Source organism: Homalodisca vitripennis, chromosome X (genome assembly GCF_021130785.1).
Source record: "Homalodisca vitripennis isolate AUS2020 chromosome X, UT_GWSS_2.1, whole genome shotgun sequence".
NCBI lineage: Eukaryota > Metazoa > Arthropoda > Insecta > Hemiptera > Cicadellidae > Homalodisca > Homalodisca vitripennis.
In genome coordinates, this window is record NC_060215.1 from 22,012,549 (window position 1) to 22,034,766 (window position 22,218).

The 22,218-nt window shown below is 34.0% G+C and overlaps 1 protein-coding gene across 4 annotated transcripts in view; it reads right to left on the minus strand.

The window, feature by feature from the left end:
- LOC124368757 (prolyl 3-hydroxylase sudestada1) overlaps positions 1-20,896 on the minus strand; it is a 44,204-nt gene extending 23,308 nt beyond the window's left edge. For 3 of the 4 annotated variants that reach the window (XR_006922998.1, XR_006922999.1, XM_046826106.1), the window contains exons 1-6: positions 20,648-20,896; positions 16,689-16,979; positions 14,729-14,848; positions 12,793-12,887; positions 4,334-4,474; positions 1,471-1,673 (exon numbers count right to left, since the gene is read on the minus strand). Coding sequence is in view for 2 of the 4 variants with exons in the window: in XM_046826106.1 (XP_046682062.1) it covers positions 1,471-1,673; positions 4,334-4,474; positions 12,793-12,887; positions 14,729-14,848; positions 16,689-16,979; positions 20,648-20,663 (866 nt within the window). In the remaining 2 variants the exon portion in view is untranslated. The remainder of the gene's footprint in view (positions 1-1,470; positions 1,674-4,333; positions 4,475-12,792; positions 12,888-14,728; positions 14,849-16,688; positions 16,980-20,647) is intronic. The other variant, XM_046826105.1, reaches the window with a different exon arrangement.
- Positions 20,897-22,218: the final 1,322 nt, after the last annotated feature.

Consider the following 22,218-nt stretch of genomic DNA (forward strand, 5'->3'; position numbering starts at 1 on the left):
AATGGATAAATTTGTGATTTTTACAGGGGTTGTTATGAGTTCATAAGCACAACATTTAAGGATCTTAGTCTACTCCAGAAAAAGATGAGCTCCTTAGAGACCTTACAGTTTTATACATTTTCCAGCAGAAGTCATGTCAATTTATATAACTGTTCTTGATTAAAAGAAGAGAGTTGCCATTTATTCTGTTTTTGTATTGTTGGCTATTCGCTGAGAACCTCAATGTGGGCCATGTCTTTTCACAGTAAATTTGCTATAAATCAGTTATTTATTATTCGATTTAAATAATGTTGGTGTCATTAGATTTGTGATAATATACTCTAAAAACTGTTATTCATGTAATTCTTGATAAAAACTGCTGGTTTTTAAGATATTCAAAGTTTAAAAGTTTTAATGGCCGCTATTTTGAAAATAATAAAGATAATTTAATAAATTTTCAGTAAGTGGCCTTGTTATCTTAAATATTTGAACCAAATTTGGTATAATTAAACTTATTAGTTTTTAAGATATTAATTTTTTCTAAAAACACATACAGACAGACAGATGTGAACCTAAGCATCACAGACCCATGTTTATACAGTGAAATATGTTTGTCTTGACCTGAACAATAACGTGGTATACCTTTGACCAGAGAGTTACGGGACACCATATATTTTGGAAATGTTATACACATTCCAGAATACCTTTTTTGATTTTCTATAGGTTCATAATAGAGTTGTGTACATTTTAAAAGTTTGAATGGCTGCCATAAAGAAATGAAATGGCGTATCAAGCTGGCCAACGAATTTTGCCAATATATCTACAATATCAATTTTTTTACTAAGTTTCAACTAAAACATTTTAAACTGAGGATGATTTTGGGTTCTGGATGTCATATTTACATGAGAACAGACAAGTTGTACAGTATTTATAACCTGACCACTGATCATTTTAATCTGAGACAATGGCTTAAGTAAGCATTAATCAATGTCACTGGCCAGTAAGGTACATTGGTACGAGAAGCAGTACAGCATTTATAACCTGACCACTGATCATTTTAATCTGAGACAATGACTTAAGTAAGCATTAATCAATGTCACTGGCCAGTAAGGTACATTGGTACGAGAAGCAGTACAGTATTTATAACCTGCCACTGATCATTTTAATTAATCTGAGATAATGACATTGGTATGAGAAATAATACAGTATTTATACCTAATATCTAATTAAATTAATCTGAGACAAGAACTGAATTAAGAATTTATAACCAAACAAGATATGTGATATTATTCATGTATCCTCAATAATTCTTTTCTTTCTTTGTTTTTAGAGAAATAAATAAGTAATTTTTTGTTCTTAAACATTCTCTAAATGCAATTGGATAAAATATTCTGCCTAGAAGGTTAATTATAAGCTCTATTACATAACTTAATGGGTAAACATCAATATATTTCCAATTAGTATTAGAAATTCATGTTAGTAAAAACTTACCTACGATTGGGTGGTCCCTCTAGGTGCCATTCCAACTTAGAGTTGCTGAGTTCCTCAGCACAAGCATTATAAAATTGGGAGTCCAAGAATCCTTGAAGTGAAACAAGCCTGGTATTTTGTAAATCTTTACAAACCTGTTTTGTTGTGTTTTTGGCCAAATACTTTCGCTCCACTATGCTCAGGACATTCGACTTGGTCATGTCCTAAATAAAAAATAGTTGTATGAAGTGAACATTGTAAATTAAATAAAGAAAATAAAATTATTTTAGTTATATTATAAAATATTAACTGATACCTCCACTCACCCAAGATAATAAAGTGAACCCCATTGAGTACACTAAATCATCTATTTACAAGTGAATTCTATTATTAAATAAGAGGTCTAATTAAGATTCATCACACACTCCATGAGTTCTTCTCATGGAATGATGAATCTTAATTAGACATCTTATTTAATAACAGAATTCACTTGTAAAAACTGTTTGAGTCTGTAACATGTCTTGATGATATTGTTATAAAGCATATTGCCTATTGTCTATTGTCTAATAAGTTACAGAAACCAAAGGTAAGGACGAGTACTGGTAACTCTAGATAAGAGGTAGCCATAGGTGTCTTTCTGGACATCAAAGGAGCCTTTGACAATACAGCCACTCATGCAATTATCAATGCGGTCTCTAGACATGGTATTGATGGTCAAATATGTGACTGGATAAGGGCCTTGCTCACAGAAAGGGTGGTTGTTACCACCCTCATGGGAGTAAGTGTCAGTGCAAGGACTATGGGGGCTGTCCGCAGCGTAGCTTCCTTTCTCCTCTTCTGTGGAACCTAGTTGTGGACGACCTGCTAATTTCTTTGAATAGTAGCGGTGTCTTTGCACAGGGGTACGCAGATGATATTGTGATTCTTGTGAACTGACCAATGCTGCTCTAAACATGGTGGGAAATTGGTGTGATGAGTTTGGCCTCACAGTCAACCCTACCAAGGCTACTGTGGTTGCCTTTACCAGGACGCGACAGATGGAGGGCATTGGTCCATTTCTATTCAGAGGCTCTTCCATTGAGCTGAAGTTCGAGGTCAAGTACCTAGGCGTGATCCTAGATAGGGTTCTAAACTGGGGACCTCACCTGGAAAGGGTCATCGCCAGGGGGAAATGGTCTTTAATTCAATGCAGACGCGTGATAGGTGGGTCTTGGGGACTGAAGCCGAGGTTTTTTGTACTGGCTTTATGTTTCCGTAGTCAGACCTGCACTAATGTATGGAGCTGTTGTCTGGTGGCCAAAAACGGAGGCCAAGACGGCGGTAGCTTGTTGGCGGGCATCCAAAGGATGGCCTGCCTTGCTATCACTGGGGCTTATCCTAGTGCGCCGGGTGCAGCTCTAGACCGTTGTCTCAACCTCGCCCCCCTGGACATTGTTATTCAGGCTATGGCCAGGAGGAGTGCCTACTGTCTTCAGCAAATGGGACTCTGGTCGGGCTGCAGCAGTGGGCACTGTAGAATTAGCATCCTGATTCAGGAGGATGTTCTGCACATGATCTGTGGCAGATGCCACAAAAGTTTTCCTTTGACAAATCCTTTAGGATTGGTTGGAGGGAAGGAAACCTCTTCCACCAGCGGAGCTTGAATGGTTTACAGACGGCTCTAAAACAAAAAGTGGCACAGGCGCTGGAATTGTGGGAGTGAGACCATGTAGGGAGCTGGTGGTCCCTATGGGTCCGTATCCTACAGTTTTTCAGACGGAGGTCGCAGCCATTATGGAATGTGCTCGTGAGAATCTTCGTCTGCGATATAGGAGCAAGACGATCAACATTCACGGATAGTCAGGCAGCACTGATGGCGCTGGACTCTTGTGTGATCAAATCCAAACTAGTTTAAGATTGCTATCAAGTTGTTTCTTCCCTTGCCAGAATCAACAATGTGACAGTTTGTTGGGTTCCTGGTCATGGGGGGATCCCTGGGAATGAAAGAGCTGATGCCCTGGCCGACCGGGGCTCAGCGTCAATTATGACGGGCCCTTAACCGTTCTGCAGTGTTCCAAGGTGTGAATCCTTTGGGGCTGTCTCAAAATGGGTTCGAGCCGAACATGAGAGAAGGTGGAGGTTGCATCCGGGCATGAGAATGAGCAGAATGGTACTACAGTCGGCTTCCTCCAGAGTAATCTGACCTTCTCTCACTAAATAGATCAATGTCTTCTCACGTTATAGGTCTGATCACGGGACATGGTCACCTGAGGAAGCATCGTCACAGAGTCGGCATCCTTCAGGAGGATCCGCTCGGTAGAATGTGTGATGAGCAGGATGAAACTGCCGAACACTTGCTCTTTTATTGCCCTTCAATAGCAAGGGAGCGGTATTCCATCTTTGGTAGTTTGGACAAGAGTGGTGAATTTCCCCAGGAGGACCTGATAGGTTGTTTTTGGCGGATTGTGGAACTGCTGAAATCATAGACTGACAGGCCTCATGGTGTGCTTTCGGGGTGCACAAAAAGCCCTTGAGGCTTAAGTGCATGGCAGTAGGCTGCCCCATAGAAGAAGAAGAAGAAGAAGAACTCTAGATAACTTTAAATCTACCCAACACTGTTTAACAATATATGTCTACTCGTTTTAGTTTTTGTCACCTACACAGAGATAAAGTCAACACAGGATTCCACAGACAAGGTTTTACTAACAACTAACAGAGTTGAGCTTGCCTGCGTATACATGAGTTAATCCCATTGCACGTTTTTAATTACAAAAATATGTTAAAAACATTTTAAGAATTTGTTTTCCAATGTGATAATTTTGATATACTAGTTGCTACAAGTATCAGCAATATAATATATGATCTGGAAATTTTGAACTGTTCTATTACTAAAAATAGTACATACCTCTTGAAGGTGACTAAATCCAAACAATTTAGTTCTTAAAAACATATTCTCATTTTGGTTCACCCTAACCATCTTTCTTCCTTCTTTGTGAAACCAACCATTAATAGACAGGCGTTGCTTGTCTCTGAGGATTTCTTGAACCTGTAAAATAAATATAATTAGATTTCTTATTTTAATAATAGATACTAAAATTATAGAAACAATGATTATAATAAAGCTGAAACTGAAAACAAACAAAGGGGCGCTGTTTTATGAATTTAACCACTGGAAAAACCTCCATGCTTTGATTTGTTTAGTGTTTATTTTCAATTTTTCATAAACCAAAAATATTTTACGAGGTTGCTCTGTTTGTGTTTTACTGATTTTAAAATAATTAAAATGGTTTATTTAATTATTTAAATTCTGTATGTAATTTTTATAACTGTATACCTATTGCCAAACTTTAGAATGTCAAGTATGATATATCAAAACATGTTTGAGAAATTTTATTATTTTGTTTTCACATTTTTAATTCCTTAAAAACTGTAATTTCAAAATTAAGATTAAAAAAAAAATTATTTGAGTAGACTGTATTTATTCTTAAAGAATGTCAATATTTAGTGACATAAAAACAGATTTTTTAAATTTATATTTGAATTTTTTTTTAATTATAAAAAGACTTGCTGCTTAACATTATCTGAAAAGATAATAACTCTTTATATAGATACTACCTTACAACACAAAAGGGAATAAGTATGAAAAATCAATATTTTAATAATTATTTTGACAAAGGTTGAAAAAAGGCAAGAGCCAGTTTTGCCACGAAAACTTTTCTGAACAGATTTAGGGCTAAATAATAAAATTTGATAAAGCAACAACCACTAATAATAGCCAACACTAAGTTATGATTGACAAAGGTTGTATCTGCTTCAAGGAGATTCAGAAGTCTGACAATGAGTAACCTTGGAAATCTTTGATACCATCTCTGGATTACAAGTCCTTTGATTGCACGCAATTGCTCACACTCGACCATAAGCGCAACCGCCTGACCCCTTCAAAAGAGTGTTTAGCGATGTTAAGCCGTAATCCGGACGAGTTTTAGTGCTGTTTTGTAACTGTGGACGAAACATGGATCCATCACAACACGCCAGAGATCAAGGAACAATCGAAACAGTGGGTTGCTCGGGGTGAACGAGGACCAGAGAAGGCCAAGGTGAGTCAGTCAGCCAACAAGGTCATGGCCACAGTTTTTTGGGATGCACGGGATGTCATTCACATCAATTACCTTGAGAATGGTAAAATGATCACTGGCAAATACTATTCAGAGCTTTTGGACAGATTCGACGTTGATTTGAAGTAAAAACGGCCGCATTTGGCAAAGAGGAAATGTTCCATCAAGACAATGCAAGTGTGTACACTTGTCTAGCCACGTTGGCAAAAATCCATGAATTGGGCTACGAACTGCTACCCCATCCAGCATATTCTCCAGACTATTATATTATATATCTAGCCGCCTGTGACTATTTCCTGTTTCCAAACCTAAAGAAATGGCTGGGCGGTAGGAAATTTGGGTCGAATGAAAAACACCTATTTTGAGACCCTTGAGAAAACTTATTATTTGGAGGAAATAAAAAAATTAGAAAAACACTGGACTAAATGTGTTGAGCTAAAAGGTAATTATATTAAAAAATAAAATGCTTATTTGCCAAAAAAAATTTGTTTTATTCAAAAAGTCACTGACTTATCTAATGGACTTTCTATTAATCAACAAGAAGAAGGTAATACATCAACTGTTGTATTCTTAGATTACAGCAAAGCTTTTGACTGCCTGGACTATGACTACTAACTAAAGAAATTGACCACCCTAAAAATATGTGGGGCTGCAAAGTCATGGTTCTCCAACTACCCAATCAACACAAGCCAACTGCTTGAATTAACACTTGTAATAAATGGAAAAACATAAAAATTCAACTGAGACTTAGACAAATCTCATGAGGAGTCCCGCAAAGGTTGGTTCTAGGACCTGTTCTTTTCATACTACTCACAAATTACTTCCCAGCATACATACAAGACCATAGTGAAACACTTGTTGAAATGTAAGTTGATGACACAGTACTATTGTTTGGTAGACCAAAAACTGATGAAATTGAAATAGAGAGCTATATTGACCTAAACATGGCAATACAATACTGCCACAACAATGGTCTTGTTTTGAACGAATGTAAAACCAAGCAGCTAGTCCTGGGTAGGCAAAGCAAGAACATCAGAAGTCTACCCGAACTAGAAAAAGTCACAATTGGCATGATTATACCTTGGCATAACACTACATTAGACACTTTCATGGACAGCACCCGTCAACTCTCTCTGCAATAAATAAGTACAAGCCTGTTTGAAATAAGATAAATGAAATATGTAAGTGACATGATGGCAGCTAAAACATTGTATTGATTGTTATTTGAGCCACACCTTCGATACAGGATTGCAGTCTGGGGCAGCATTGCATCCTTGTTACACAAAATGGTTAATTAGGATTCTGTATAATCTGCACCCCAGAAAACCCTGTAGAAGAGCCTTTCAAGAATCAAATATTCTCACAGTGGTCAACTTGTATGCCCTGGAGACAATAACCCACCTCCACATTAAGGAACCGGAAACATGTAGAAGTAGATCACAAATTCACTATTTAAACACCAGGCACGCAATCAACTAATGCCTAGCTGTGCATCGACTTAGAAGAAAACAAGCTATATGGGTGCCAAGATGTGGACCACCTTGCTGGATGTTCTGATGAGTAGCAACTTTTTACCCGAGACCTGAAGAACTGGCTACAAGGTCGACCCTCTTGTACCATATATGAATTCTTTGACTACAATTTATAAATCCTGACTCGTTAAAAATTCGTTATTACACTATATTTATCTTGATGATACTGTACTAAAGATAATTCTGACTTTGACTTATCGATGAAATTCCGAGACCATAATCAACTACAATGAAGCTAATTATTATTACTGCTAATATTGATGTCGAATAAATAAGGCCCAGCTCAGCCATTACAGATAGGCTATCATTAGTATATATAGTTGATCAATCAATCAATGTCTTTATTTGTCATTTCATAGAGAAATAAAAAGGTGTCAAACAGTTTACAGAATGTAAAATTACAGTGTTGTTAACTTCAGAAAGTTACATAGTACAATAAAAGAGGTTATCTTGATATACAATGAAATCAATTGTCATTGTAGAACTCAGCTAGGCTGTAGTAGGGTCGTTTTATCAACCATTTGCTGAGCTCTCTCTTCAGTTCTTGTCCTCTCATTCTTCTCAGTTGTTCTGGGAGATGATTATGTAGTCTGTAGTCAATGTAGAGTGGTTGTCTTTCGTACAGAGTGAGGCGATGTTGAGGTGTAGCAAAGGATGAAGGATGTCTAGTGTGATAGCTGTGGATGTTGTTGTTGTGTGGTGGATTTTTATTGTCAGCATAAGTGATTACCTCTTAAATGTAGAGGTTGACCACTGCCGTGATTCCCAGATTCTTAAAATATGTACAGCAAGTCTCTAGAGGTTGTAAATCTGCAAGTACCCTTATAGCTTGTTTCTGTAGAATCAATACTCGTTGCATGTTGCTAAGTGAAGTTCCACCCCCCAAAAAAATAAAACCATATCTAATATGTGATTCACACAATCCAAAATATGCTGTTTTGGCAGTTTTAATATCAGCTACTTGTTTAAGTCTTTTCACAGCAAATAGACCAGAGGAAACTATTTTGTACATGTTATTGATGTAAGGTGTCCAAGTGAGGTTTGTATCAATTGTCATTCCAAGCAGTTTAACCTCATCTTCTTGCACTATATTGTCATGGATTATTAGTGTGTCTTTTCTCCTTTCGAAAAATATCTGCTTCATTTTTGTAGTGTTTGCAACCAAGTCATTTTCCTTGCCAAGTACTGATAGGCTTCGGGAATTCAAGCTTTAAGAAGAGTGTTCTTTTAGCCTGTTTCATTGCTTACTATAAGAGTAGTTTAGTCAGCATACATTAAACGAGTGTTCAGATCACCAGAGTATTGTGGCATATCATTGGTAAATAAAATAAAAAGAACTGGCTCCAGAACCGAACACTGAGGCACCCCTCTTGTTATTACCTAGGGATTGGATTTCACATACTGTACAAGGTTGTTGGGTGTAGACTTTATTTCAACTACTTGGCTGCATCCACTTAAGTACCAGAGTTTGCTGCTCCATTTATGCCTAATGTTCAAGTTTCAGGAGGATGAGATTGTGCCCTAGGGAATCAAACGCCTTGTTGAAGTCCAGTAGTATTCCTGTTACTAGTTTTTGTTTTCAAGCTTCATGAGGGTGATTATGAAGTCCTGCAGACTACTTTGGTTTAAATTACTGAATTATTTTTTATATTTCTTCTGGATTGGTGAATGATAGTTCTGAGAGATATTTATTGCATCTGAATGTGACTGGGTTGACTGTGGCAGCTCTTGATACATTGCCTTTAATTAGTACTTGATCAGCAGCACATATGAAGTAGTTATTTAGTTGTTCTGCTACTTTAAGAGGGTCTTTCAGTAACTTTCCATTCACATTCAGAGGATCTGGGGCTCTATTTGTCCTTGTTTTCTTCTTTCTTTATTTATTTATTATAGCCCACATAGCTTTTTATTTGTTTGGGATGTTTCTATGTATTCTATAGTAGCTTGTTTTCGCAGGGATTTTAATTTTAGGTCATACTTTTTCTTTGCATCAGTGCAGATTGCTTTGTCTTCAATATCTCCCGTAGGTTCAAATTTAGTGAGAGCTTGCAGATAGGTTTGCTTTAGCAAGAGTACCTCTTTATTGTAATAACACATTTGATTTTTTCTTTTTCTCTGTCTTGTTTTCTTTTTTGAGCAGGCTATCTCTATACTAGCATACAATGAGTTGTGAACATTGTTGTAGGCTTGGTCAACATTTGTGGCATTATGGACTTTGAGCCAGCGATTATCTGCTAGGAGGTACTTTAGGTGTTGAAGATTCTCTTCATGGAAGTGTTGAATGACCTGACCTGGTTGGGTTGTGATTGGTGGTGAAATTTTGAGGTTGCAAATTTGGGCTTTGTGGTCAGATATGCCAGTGTGAATCACCTCAACATTCAATTATTTTGTGTAGCGATTTGTACACACATAGTCAATTGATGTTGAAGTATACTTGTAACTCTGGTAGGAAGTAAAAGGAGTCACCCAATGTCAAAAGCAGCCAGTGTTTAATTTAATTTAGCTGCGGTTAAGTCAGGCTTTAAAATATCAACATTTATGTCACCCATAATGATCAGTGGGTACTTGTAGGCTGTTGTCACTTCTATGATTGTAGAAAGTCTTTCCAGAGCTTCATCTAAGTTAGCCTTCAGCTGTCTATATAGTCCAAGCAAGTACAAATTGCTGTTTATCTTGCTTATTTTTATCATTGATGCCTCCAAGTTTCGTTCCTTGCACTCTTTAAAGATCAATGGGAACAATGTTTTCAGCTAGACAGTCTTTAGCGTATATTGCAACACCACCCATTTTATGGTATGTTTTGCTAAATTGAGCAAAGAGAGTGTAATGAAGTAGGTTTGTCAAGTTCAGTTCAACTTCATTTAATCCATGCTCTGTTAGTATTATGATGTCTGGTTGTTAGAAGCAAATGGTTTATACGGTCAATTTTGTTTGCTAATCCCCTTATATTCTGATGGAGGATTGAGAAATCTTTCCTTGATGAATTAGTCTGAACATGTACAGGTAGAGCTAGAGGAGTTTATGTGCCTGGATCTATTTTATCCTGCATTATTTTTGTTGGGTTGTTGGATGCTAGGATTGACAGTAGCCTTAGAGGAGGACTGTTACAAGCAGTAACTTAAGAGACATTGCATTTATTTATTTCAATTAAGCAAGTCTTCTTGGTTGGTGTCTCATCGGTTTCTATGGTGTGTACTATTTTATTCTCCTTTTGTTTGTGAAGTTTCTCAACAGGGATCAAACGCTTTTTCTTTAGAAGGAAGGCTGGTAGTTTCACATGAGTTCTGTCAGCTTATTGGTGAATATCTGGAAATACTGTTATGAGTCGCTTATTTGTGATCGAGGTGAAACCATTGTTTGAGGAGCCTTTAGCTTTTTTAGGTAGTTTAGAATTTTCAAGAGTTATTATTTCTAATTGATGATCCAATGGGAGATGCTCATGAATAGTTATGACTAGTTTGTTATTTATTTTTCTTATCCAGTTACTAAGCAAATCATCCACTATTGGTGTAAAGTAGGTAAATGATTTTGTATGTCTAAATATTGCAACTAGGCAATGTGGCAGTGAGTCATAGATCTCTTCTCTTTTTCTCAGATGTTCGGACCACAGCAATATTCTCTGCTTGCCTTCCTTGGAATTCATGTACAGTTGTTGCATTAAATCCCAATTTTCTTAGAGCAATCTTCTGATTGTTTAAAAACGAGAACCCTGCATTGGTCTTTATTTATTGACATATTGTTGATTCCATTTAGGCAAGTTGGTATTTTTTTCATTGCTCTCTAGATTGCTGGTTGTCATACCTTGTTGGTAAAAGGTTGAGAGATCTGCCACACAGCTTGTGCATCGATAAGAGAGGTTAAGAGTTTGTGTCACTTTTGCTACTTCCAGGATATTGAAATATTTGAGGTCATAGGGAGTCCTGTTTATATATGGTATTTGGTTTTTATCTCCTATCAACAAATCTTGTGAGACCTCAGCAAGGACACATGCAAAAAGTATCTCCCCTGCATGTAACATCAGGGCTTCGTCCACTATTACTCTCTTATATTTGCCACTCTTTTTTAGGTAGTCTGTAGAATTTATTATGAAAGAGTGAACTGTTCAGCAAGAATATCTGATTTCTTCATCAGGTATCGCTTGATACTTCTGTTTTAGCCGTTTCTGAAAGTCAATTGCTCCATCTTTAGTTGGGAATAGCACGAGATCATCTTCCTTGTAATTGTTGATTATAAAGGTGGTTTTCCCACATCCAGGAACTCCTTGCACCAACTCAATTCTTATCTCCTCTGCGTCTTTAATGTTAATGTTTTTAATACTCTTGTATAGTCTTAGCTGATTCATTACTTCGGTTTCATCTGAGACCAACAAAATTTCATTTGTTGGTTTAATGCTAGGATCAACTGAGTACTTTGAATTTTTACACAAAAGTTGAACAAACTATACCGTCAAACCCATGACTATATTGTTTTTTTGGAGTTTCTCCTTAATAAAATATCTCCTGTCTTTAGGTCAATTATGTCATAGTTATGTCTGGAAGTAGTGATTGCTTCTTTCACATCATAACTAGATAATACCTGTTTGTTTATGCCCTTAGGTTTGTAAAATTGTGAGAATTTTTGTAATAAGGAGCTTCCAGATTTCTGCCACACGTCCCTTTGCTCTGTCATTGAAGCTTTGGATGATATTGATCCAGTAGGTTTACTAGTGTCTGCTGTAGTGTGTGATTCACTAGAAGAGTGGAAAGAATGTGTTGGTTTCCTCCAATCACTGTAGATATTTGAGTTGTTTGTTGTTATTCTGGATATTTTTCTTCGATACTTAAAGGAGTTGTTTAACACAGAATCTATGTTTCTTTTTACTGCCTTTTCTCGGGTGTAAAGTCTGAATCTATACATGTAAGAATTGCAGTCAAATTGAAGTCAAACCAGCAGTACTTCTCCAACGGTGATATTTATTGGGCATATTGGCAGCCATCAGTGTTCAATATCCAGTGAGATTAGGAGTAGGTATTTAATGCAATCATTTACAACTTCTATGAATTTAAATAATTTTGATTTCCAATTATTTTGGCCTGATAAGTAATATATAACAAAGAAAATTTTCCCTTGAAGCGTAATTGTTACAAAACAGTTATATGAACATTCATTTGATTCGGCTCTATTTAATATCTGTGTAAGTAGGTCTAAGGGCAAAGAAGGTACACAGCTGTTAGTGTCTCTGTCGTACAATACCAATCCGCTTACTTTTTCCCAACCGGAGTCCAGGTTCAATTGGGAGGAGATCAGGGGGGTTTCGTCTGGGATAAAATTAAAACTTTGTAAGTTTGTCACATTACTTTCATCCATGGAGTTTAGGAAAGACAAGCGGCTAACGTTTGAACTAACTGCAGTCCTTCTGACAACTTTCCTACAGATGGTCCTAGTTTGAGGTGTATCAATATCCACATCAAACTTAACTCCTGTTCATATAAAATACTTAAGCGTACACTATCTAATTTAATAACTTGATATGAGTTTATTGCTTAACATCACACATTTTATTCTTTACGTATGAGACCATTAAATAAATTCTTCTAAAATCATTCATACTTTAACAGTTTTAAAGATTGTTCAGATTAAAATAATGTTTTAAACAATTTATCAGATTCACTCTGAAGATCGATATTAAAAATTTTTTTTTTTTTTTTTTAATATATCAGTACAATATCAATACTTACTTCATGATATGAGGTTTCTGTGACTTCGAAGAACACCATAGAGTTATATGCTGGTTGAAATTGTTTCCTGTAGTTTCCAACCACAGGATTTAATTCTATAAATAAAATGTCTGATTGTTAACCTTTATCTACATTTTATATTTCAGTACACATATTAACACATACTGATCTTCATACATATACTGTATAGATTTACAGATTGTTAGGAATAGTAATGATTAAACAGTTCCACACAATCTGATCATATAGCTACTTGATCCTGTCTGATTATTACATTATACTTGATTACACTATTCAGCAGATTTCACCAATTGACATACAGATGAGAAGGACCAGTACAAAATTTTGGGTCTTAAATTCCCCACCATCCAACTAACTTCATTCTCTGCAATTTTTTCTTTGTTTTATGTTCCTCGTACAAAATCTCATGTATATTTTTCTAAATGCACATTATGGTTCCTTACTAGTTTCTCGAGAAAGGTTTCTTACTATAGTTTTTTTGGTTAGAAATATACACAATTAAAAAAAAACAGGCTTCGTAAACAATCTTAGTTAGTTTTGTAAGGATATTAACTCTTCTACCTCGGACTTGTTTAATGCAAACCCTATCTTGCAGTACTTTTTTCAAAATCACACTCTATTTTTTGTAAGCTTTGGTAAAAACCTTTCTCCAGCTCTAGGTCACCAACATAATTCTTTTACAAAACTGTTAAGAAATATCTACACTACGAAAACACTCAACATCCTACACAATCACACAATGACCTATAGGTTATAATGTATTATTTACAGCGCAAATACTAACTCCAATTGGGAGTGCCGATGGCCAAGCATTCTAAGTTGTTGGGTTAGAGATAGCGCAGGTTCAAAACCTGTCTGTGACCGTTGCACTTTTTATCAGTACCATCGGCCTTGTACTTTATCGACTCTCCTTCTTATTCTGTTCGATAAGATTCTCGCACAGGCCAATGGCCCATGAGGACGGACAGAAAAAGGCATGAAAGAGATAATCAGCGTCTCCTTAAAAAAAAAGGCGCTACATTTACAAACTTGACTCTGAAAACTATTTGAATATGATTTAACATCATATTACACAAAAACATGGTAAAAAAAATACAATTATACGACAACAAAAAATTCCCAACAATACTGCATAGCAACAGGGGTGACGGAGGTAAAGTAACTAAGGCATGGTCAAAAACGCTTAATTTTGAAACAATATCTCTGCTTCTATTGCACACAATTCACCAAAATGTTGGCAGATATAACATGATGGAACATCCATGTGACTGATGAAATCTGAAAAACCACCACTAGTGATATTTTTGGCTGAAGGATGTGTCCTACAAACTATCTTGAAGGATTACATTACTTATTAGTAAAATAACACACATTACATATTATCTATGATAAATTACCTACCCTTAATTAAGCAGAAAATCAGCAAGTAATAAATACTCTGCAACTTTAACTTAGTTTTTTATTTATACATGTTGTTAAAGTGATAATTTTAATTGTTTGAATTTTAAGCGTTAGCGTTGAAGGTTTTTAGTCACACTGTTGGTACTTAATTGATTTTCCTTCCTGTTTTGTGTATTTCTATTTGATAAATTGTGTATTTTATTTGATCACTTTTTAATTTTCAACACTAGAATAATTATTATCTTCAGTTCACAAATACATGAACCACTTAAAGGAAAATAATAAATTGTATTATAATATAGTTTTTACTGTATGTATAGTAAATGTGTACTATGCTCATAACAATGTCTATTGTACACTTGCGTATTTAATGACAATAAAGCTTCTTGACTCTTGATTCTACTGTAATGCTATATTATTAAAACCATCTTGGCAAAGTGAAAATAGTAATAAAAAACTATATTCACTGGTACTGTACTGTAAAAAATTTGAATGTGATACTTAAAAAAACTACCTTCATCAAGCTGAAAAAATCTCAAAGATCCTCCATCCTGTTCACAAATATCTTCACTCAGATAGAGTACAAATGCAATCTGACGGTCCTCCCAGAGATCATCATGACAGAGAAGAAAATCTGGAATAAATGATTTACTGTACCAGATAAACAAATAAAGTAAAACAAACATAAACACCGAGGACTATATCCTGTTATAATATCATCTCTGTCTGTACAGGAAGAACCTGTGTCACGCAAGTTGACACAATTACTGCCCTCAAAGAGTATATAAATAAAAAAGTTTGTCTATCGTCTATTGTCTATTGACACATGGATCGCAAGCTACACAACTTCTTGCCAGCTGAGATTTATATTCAGAAAATCCTGAGGATAGTGCTGAACAGATGGCTGGTGACTAGACTATTCTACCTGCAAGAAGAACATTTACAGAGGCAAATAGCACTCAATTCTGGATATTCATAATACTACACAATACCTTGTAGCTTTCTTTTAAACTTAAATTTTTATGCCAACACCTCCATACAATTAGAAATAGTATACAATACTATACAATACCTTCAACCTTTATTTACACTGTTAACTTTTTATGCCAATATATCTTTTCATATAATTTATTGTAAATAGAGATTCAAATCTTCAAATAATTAGTGAAAAATCTCTATGGTTTGGGTTGGAGACTAAAGAGTTGCCGGTTTCCCACCATTTCCGGTTTGTAGACCCCGTTGTGTAAGCCAACACGTGTTAGAAAGATCTTGACCTGATTCCTTCTTCTGAATACCGAGACCGTACGGGAAGCATGTGTTGAAATTCTTTCTGTTACTCTACATGTGATATCTAAATTTAATTAATCAAATCTTGAACAATAATAACTGACTGTTTGAATGTATCTGGTGTGATGAAATAACAAGTTAAATACAAAAATTGTATTTAATTTCAAATGAGACTGCCGAATCTAAGTTTGGTGTGCACGTGCTGAGTGTGTATATTGAGAATGTCATAACATGTTTGAAGTAGTGAATAAATTGATAATTTGAACGCATTTGTAAATTATTTAATTTCTCAGCGAGTGAAATCAGTTCTATGAAAATCAACTAATATAATGGAGTTAATCAACTATTATAAAAGAGAGTGTTGCAGCAGTTGAAAACTACAGGTGAGCCTTATACACCTGTATAATATAAAGTGTATTACACGGCACAAATAATGAACATTATCATGTGATATAAACAATGTGGTAATAAATATTATTCAGATTTGACCAACACACCTAATTTTCATAAATGACAATTAACTTCTGAGCTTTTTCATTATGATATAACAACATGGCACCATAAACATTAACACAGAATCCAAACTGGGACATATGACGCAACAACAAAGGGAAATTAACAAGAATTAAAAAAGGATCTACTTCAACTTGTTTTTTATTGGGTGCCTTCCGTCACTAAAATGGATACTAAAATTTTAATTAGTGAGAAAAATTCTAGCTAAGAATTAAAGAAAATTAAAGAAAAAAAGCTAAAGAATTAGAAATGAAAAATGTAATGAAACCGTAAAGCAGAGTATTTTATTTTCAATCATACTGCACAGGATATTTTTATTATTAATACCAAGACTTGGAAATTCATTCATTTTGTTGTTTTTATTTGATCCATCAAATCTAGAAAATGATTGAACAAAATGTATTACTATATTTTAAAAATTCTCACCATTCACTAATATTATACTTTAATCAAAGTACAACTTAAATGAAGTAATACTTGCTCATGTATTTATATAGACCTTACCCATTATGTTATACTGTAATTTAAATTAATAAAATGTTAGTACCCTCAGTCGATACTTTCTACTTTAATCTTCACTGAGTACAGATTCTCCATAACCATCCTTGATTGTCAAAATACTTTTAACCATAAGTGTGATGCAATAGTCCTATATATAAATATGTGATATTTACCTCCTCTGCCGTACAATGAAGTTGTCATTGATATTTGTTGTTTTGTCTTTACACCGTACAGCATTTCCACTTTTTTTCTCATGGTGGTTTCCATAAATTTTACAAAATTTCTTACCGTATCTGGTAATTCAGACAGAACTGAGAAGTCTTCACTGTGTCGGAAACAATGGAGATCATTCTGTGCGAGATAGAGGGTTAAATTTCGTGTTTGTTTTGAAAGGTCCTTGATTATACCATCAGGCAATACATTTTTTAACTGATAAAGCTTTAGGTCAGGATGGTGTACCAACTCTGAAAAAATACAAGATATTAAAATAACAAAATTGGAACAAAAATTAATTGGATGATCAGCATCACAGTTTTATGGATACAAAATCTAAGATTGTTAAAAGACACAAATAATTTGCTTACTTATAACATTTTAGGCACTTCCAACTTAATATATGACGTTTAAGACATAATATAATAATAAGTAAAAAATGGGCCAATGTTCACTTTAGACACACAATTAAGCGTATTGCATAAATACATTCTTTTCAAAGTGCACAGAAATGCATTTTTCAAACAGGATATTTTTATTTGGTGCAGGGTAAAGGAAATTTAAATAAACTTTCTTCCAAATTAAAAGAAAAGAAATGTATTTTCGTAGATTACATACCTGAAATATATTATAGCAGTAGTTATGAGTCTGTACTGGTTTGTTCACTAAATAATAAATGATTAGTCTCTGTATAGGAGATGTGATGTCAGAAATATAATTTGGGGCAAAATGCATTGCTAAGAGCCCAGATTTCAGAAATTGTGTCTACAGATACAATGTTTTGTAGTATATTGATCAGTAAAAGAGAAATAAACAGAATCTTGATTATGCACTTTGTACGTAAGCGTAGATAGGTAGGTAAGCTTGGATATGAGCTCCATGTGTGGAAGGTTGTCGGTAATTGTGAGCATTTAGATTTGCAATTATAAGTGCTAGTTGGAGAATATGAGCACGTAGATGTACGTAGTTTTTTAAGTCTTGGGACCTGTATTTAGAGAGTAATACAGCTAAGATTCCACTTAATATTTACTCTGGTGTATTTTACTCCAAATATATCAGTAGGATTCACATATTCTGTAATTTCTTACTTGACAAATGTAGGCTCTTCATTCAATATCTTAATTACTTCATTTAAGTTAATGTAAATTCCTTTACTCTAACATCTCAGACGCTGTCATCACGTATTCGGTTTGCAAACATAAAAGCAATACATTTTGAGTTTCTTCTTATCTTTTCGTTGAAAAATGTATGTCAAGTGCTCTGTTATTCAACCAATCAGTTGAATGAATTGAAACAGGACTTGGGTAAGCTCTATTATTTATTAAGTTCAATAGCGGAATTTGGTGAAGTGCTTAAAACATTTTTAAAACTAAACAAATTTACTGAATGGTAGTTAACAAAAGTGTTAACTGTAATTCAATAATAATTATTTCTAGACTGGTTTGATAACCTAAAAACTATAAAACAAGAAATTTTGTTTGTGAATTGTAATTGGAATTTGTGACAATTTTTGTTATCAAAGCACATTTATCAGCAGGCATAGTGGAAGAATATTAATTTTAATCGTTGTACTAATAATAGCGTTTTTGTTTGGATGGAACAAATCCTGCCAGAGTTCTTGGCTCTAAATTTATACTTATTTTTGTGTAGCTGAAGGGCAATAGACTCTTATCCTCTGACTCTTTTATCACGTTATATAACTCAGAGGCTATAGTCTGTGTTCTGTAAATCTGAGGTACTCAGATCTAATCAAACCAGAGGTGGTGAATCTTTTTAGATAGTCAAAATAATAAATAATTATTAATAATCAATATTTTTATTCTTTTTCGTGTTTTTATTTATACATTTTTTAACTAATAAATTGTTTTTCTTAATTAGTAATTTAATTAAAATTTAATATATTGATTATATTAATGAAAACACAATAATAATAAATATCTGAAGTGTACAGACTTAAAACAAGAAGGGTTTAAACAAATCGATAAACACACAACCACAACACATTGTGATTCTGCAATGAATGTAGCTTAATTAACTTGAGCTACAAGGAATACCAAGATGTTAAAAATATTAATGAGAACCTAACTTCAGAAATATAAAACTTAAATGAAGTAGTTAAGATATTGAATGAAGAGCTAACATTTTTCAAGTAAGAAATTACAGAATTAAGAAGTCATAATTCAAGACTAGAAATTTTTGTTTTAGAAAAAGAAGAGGGGATTTAATATCTTTCATTTGAATATCCAGTAAACTAAAAATAATGTTCACATGTTAAATATTTGGATAAATGAACTTAATATAACCATAGATATAATAGAATCACGAATCAAGATGATTCTTGATATAATAACAGTTAATGAACATTGGCTTGTTGAAGAAGAATTACTTTTATATCCTCCACTAGGTTTTAATTTAGCCAGTAGCTGTTGCAGAAACCCCCAGGAGAGGAGGAAGTAGTTTATTTGCCAGGGTAGGAATGGAATTTTAAATAATTAGTTTGGAAAACTATTGTCTTCCTCTCGTGTTTGAAACTTCAGCAATTTTACTGAACAATTTTTTAATTGTAACTATTTATTGTACACCTGTTTCCAATGTTAACAATTTCTTCCGTTAACTAGATAAACTTTTACAACATTTATCAAAAACATACAAAGAAACCATAGTTTTGTCGGGAGATTTTATCATAAACATAAATCAAAAATCATTTGAAATGGAATCCTTTCTTAATTTATTGCGTACTTACAGTATCAAACTGGATTTACTAAAACAATTAATTTCCGGAATTCCATAAAACAAATTTTAGAGTTTAAATTATATATAACATTATTTATTATAATTCTTTAATTACAAAGGAACAAATATATACATTAAATACAGTAAAATACTTATTAAAAACTATTAGCCCATTTGTTCATGTCCATTATTTTGCAAAATATCTCCCGAAATTGTCTGCGATTTACTGTTATGAAGACGTATTTAATAAAAATCTCAATACTATTTTATGCGTTTTATAGACCTTTGTAAAGAATTATTATTTTTGAACAAATTTTCAAGATATAAATTTATTTTTATTCAGCTTGAACTATATTAAATTATACAATGATAACTGTGATATTTAGTTTGAAAATATGTTATGCTAAAAATAACATGCCTAAAAAACTTTTTCCAAACTTATATGACTTATTGTTTTATGTAGGGACATTTAAAAAAATAACATGCAATTTTATGATTACTTTATACAAATGTGTAGTTAAAATTTTAAAAAATAAACAAAATAATGGATATTTTGATTTATAAAATACAAGAATTCAAAATTTATTCAGTATTATTATTAGTCAAAGTCTAACTAAGTAGGGCTGAAATTAAATTAAAACACTACAATAAAATAAATATTATAAAATGGTAGGCTGAGTATAGTTGAACAAACTTTGGGTAGGGCGGAAACAAGCACTCACGTGATCTGAGCTTGAATTTAGGTACTATCTCGAGGATATTTTTCTTTTTTAGCCCGAAGTGCAGGGTGGCCGAAGGTCGCACTGATGCAGATGGGCATTTCGATTTAGGCTTTCTCACGTGGTCTGAGCTTTAATTTAAGTACTATCTCAAGGATGTTTTTTTTTTTTGCCAGAAATACGGAGTGGTGCCAAAGGCACCCCCCAAAGCCCACACTGTTGGCCAGGGGCATGTTCGATTTAATTTCAGACACTATTTAGGCTCTCCTCCCTTTTATATCTGTTATATTACTCTCCTATACATTTATTTTCTTATTTTAAATTGATTTTTTGACAAATGGTGTTAAGTGGCTATAGTAAATATTTACCCACATATCTAGCAGCTATCCCATTCGTGTATTTACAAAAATATGTAAGTTATAATATTTTATCCTTTTTGCTTCCACAATAAAAACAAAATAACTCACCACATTCTGGATTCATTTTCTCAGCGCATTCAAAATATTATACATAAGAATTTATTCTTCGATGATCCTAACTCCACTTAATAAATTAAATTAACTTGTTCTCTCACGTGGTAGGGCAACGTAAACACACAACCAGTTTGAGGTTAGAATGGCCCAGTAATCAGTTGTAGCAAACAAAACTAAACAAGACCTAGCAGAAAGCTTTACACGCTGGGAGAGGGCTGCCCATACTGTTTTGACGCAGCCTTACGTTGCTATTAAACCAAAATTATTGCTTGAATTCATTCACAAAATTCACCTGTTATCTCCCAAAGGTTTTAAAGTTGGTATTATAACCCTCCCCCCAATAAGAAATAAAACTGACGAAATAAAACTAAGCAAAATCTGAATTCTCCACATATATGCTTCTTAATAGTAACGCAGTATATTTATATACATATAAATAATCATATATCAAATAATATATATAAAATCGTTTATTAGCCTCTATTCTTGGAAATAGAATGGACACGCGGTTAATTTTTTTTTTTATATTTCCGAAAATACATTAAATTAAGGTAAATGCTCTCCTCTTAAGAAAAAATTGTAAGAACTCGATATATGTAAAGATATCGAAGCGGAAATTTGTTTAGAGACACGTACAAAGGAAAATACGAACCACGCTTCCTCGCTCCTGTTATAATTCTAATTATTTTAATTTAGCAGAGCATTAAGGGATAAAGAGTTGAGTAATAAGTCCCACCCTGGCGAGATAACCCATACTGCACCTTCGTGTTCACCAAGGAATAATAAACAGTTATTAAAACCGGCAATGGACACAAAGTTCAAATTATAAAACTTTCTAAGAACTCCATACAGATATCATTTAATTCTAGACACATGATCTTTCCAATTAAGCATTTCCTTTAACAGAACTCCCAGATATTTTATTTGGCTAACTTGTTCAATTGTAATACACTCTATGCACGTTTTGTTCTGTGCAAAAATTCAGGATTTAGATTTAAAAACTTCATATTTTCGTTGTGTTTATCACGGAAAGAAAAGTAAATGAATCTTGTCTTTGTGCTCACAACCATTTTACTCTTCGTCATTTTGTATACTTATATTGAGATCACCTTGATTTTGAGCACGGTAGCATATTGCCGTATCTTCAGCAAAACAAGACAAAAACTCCGAAAAAGATCCATTACAGAGGCTGTTAATATAAATAAAAAATAAAAATTGGTCCCAATACGGATCCTCGTGGCACTCCTAGCGTAATAGGGAGAGTACAGTATTGCTAATGCAATTTCCAAACTTAACATATTGAAACGGTTGCTCAAATAACCCTCAAACCAGTTTAAAGTAACTTCTCCGATAACCGATCTCCAAAGAGTGCTGCACAAGATTTCGTGATTTACAAAGCTTTTCTTATGCCAACAAACATTCCTTATATGTAATTCTAACGAACAAATAACAAGAAACAAGTAGTCACAGTTACCCAAGTATATCAATCTGTTCCAGGAACGTAATGACAATAACAGAATAACCTTGATTTTTCATCATTGAGATTTTGCCATTCGGCACCCACA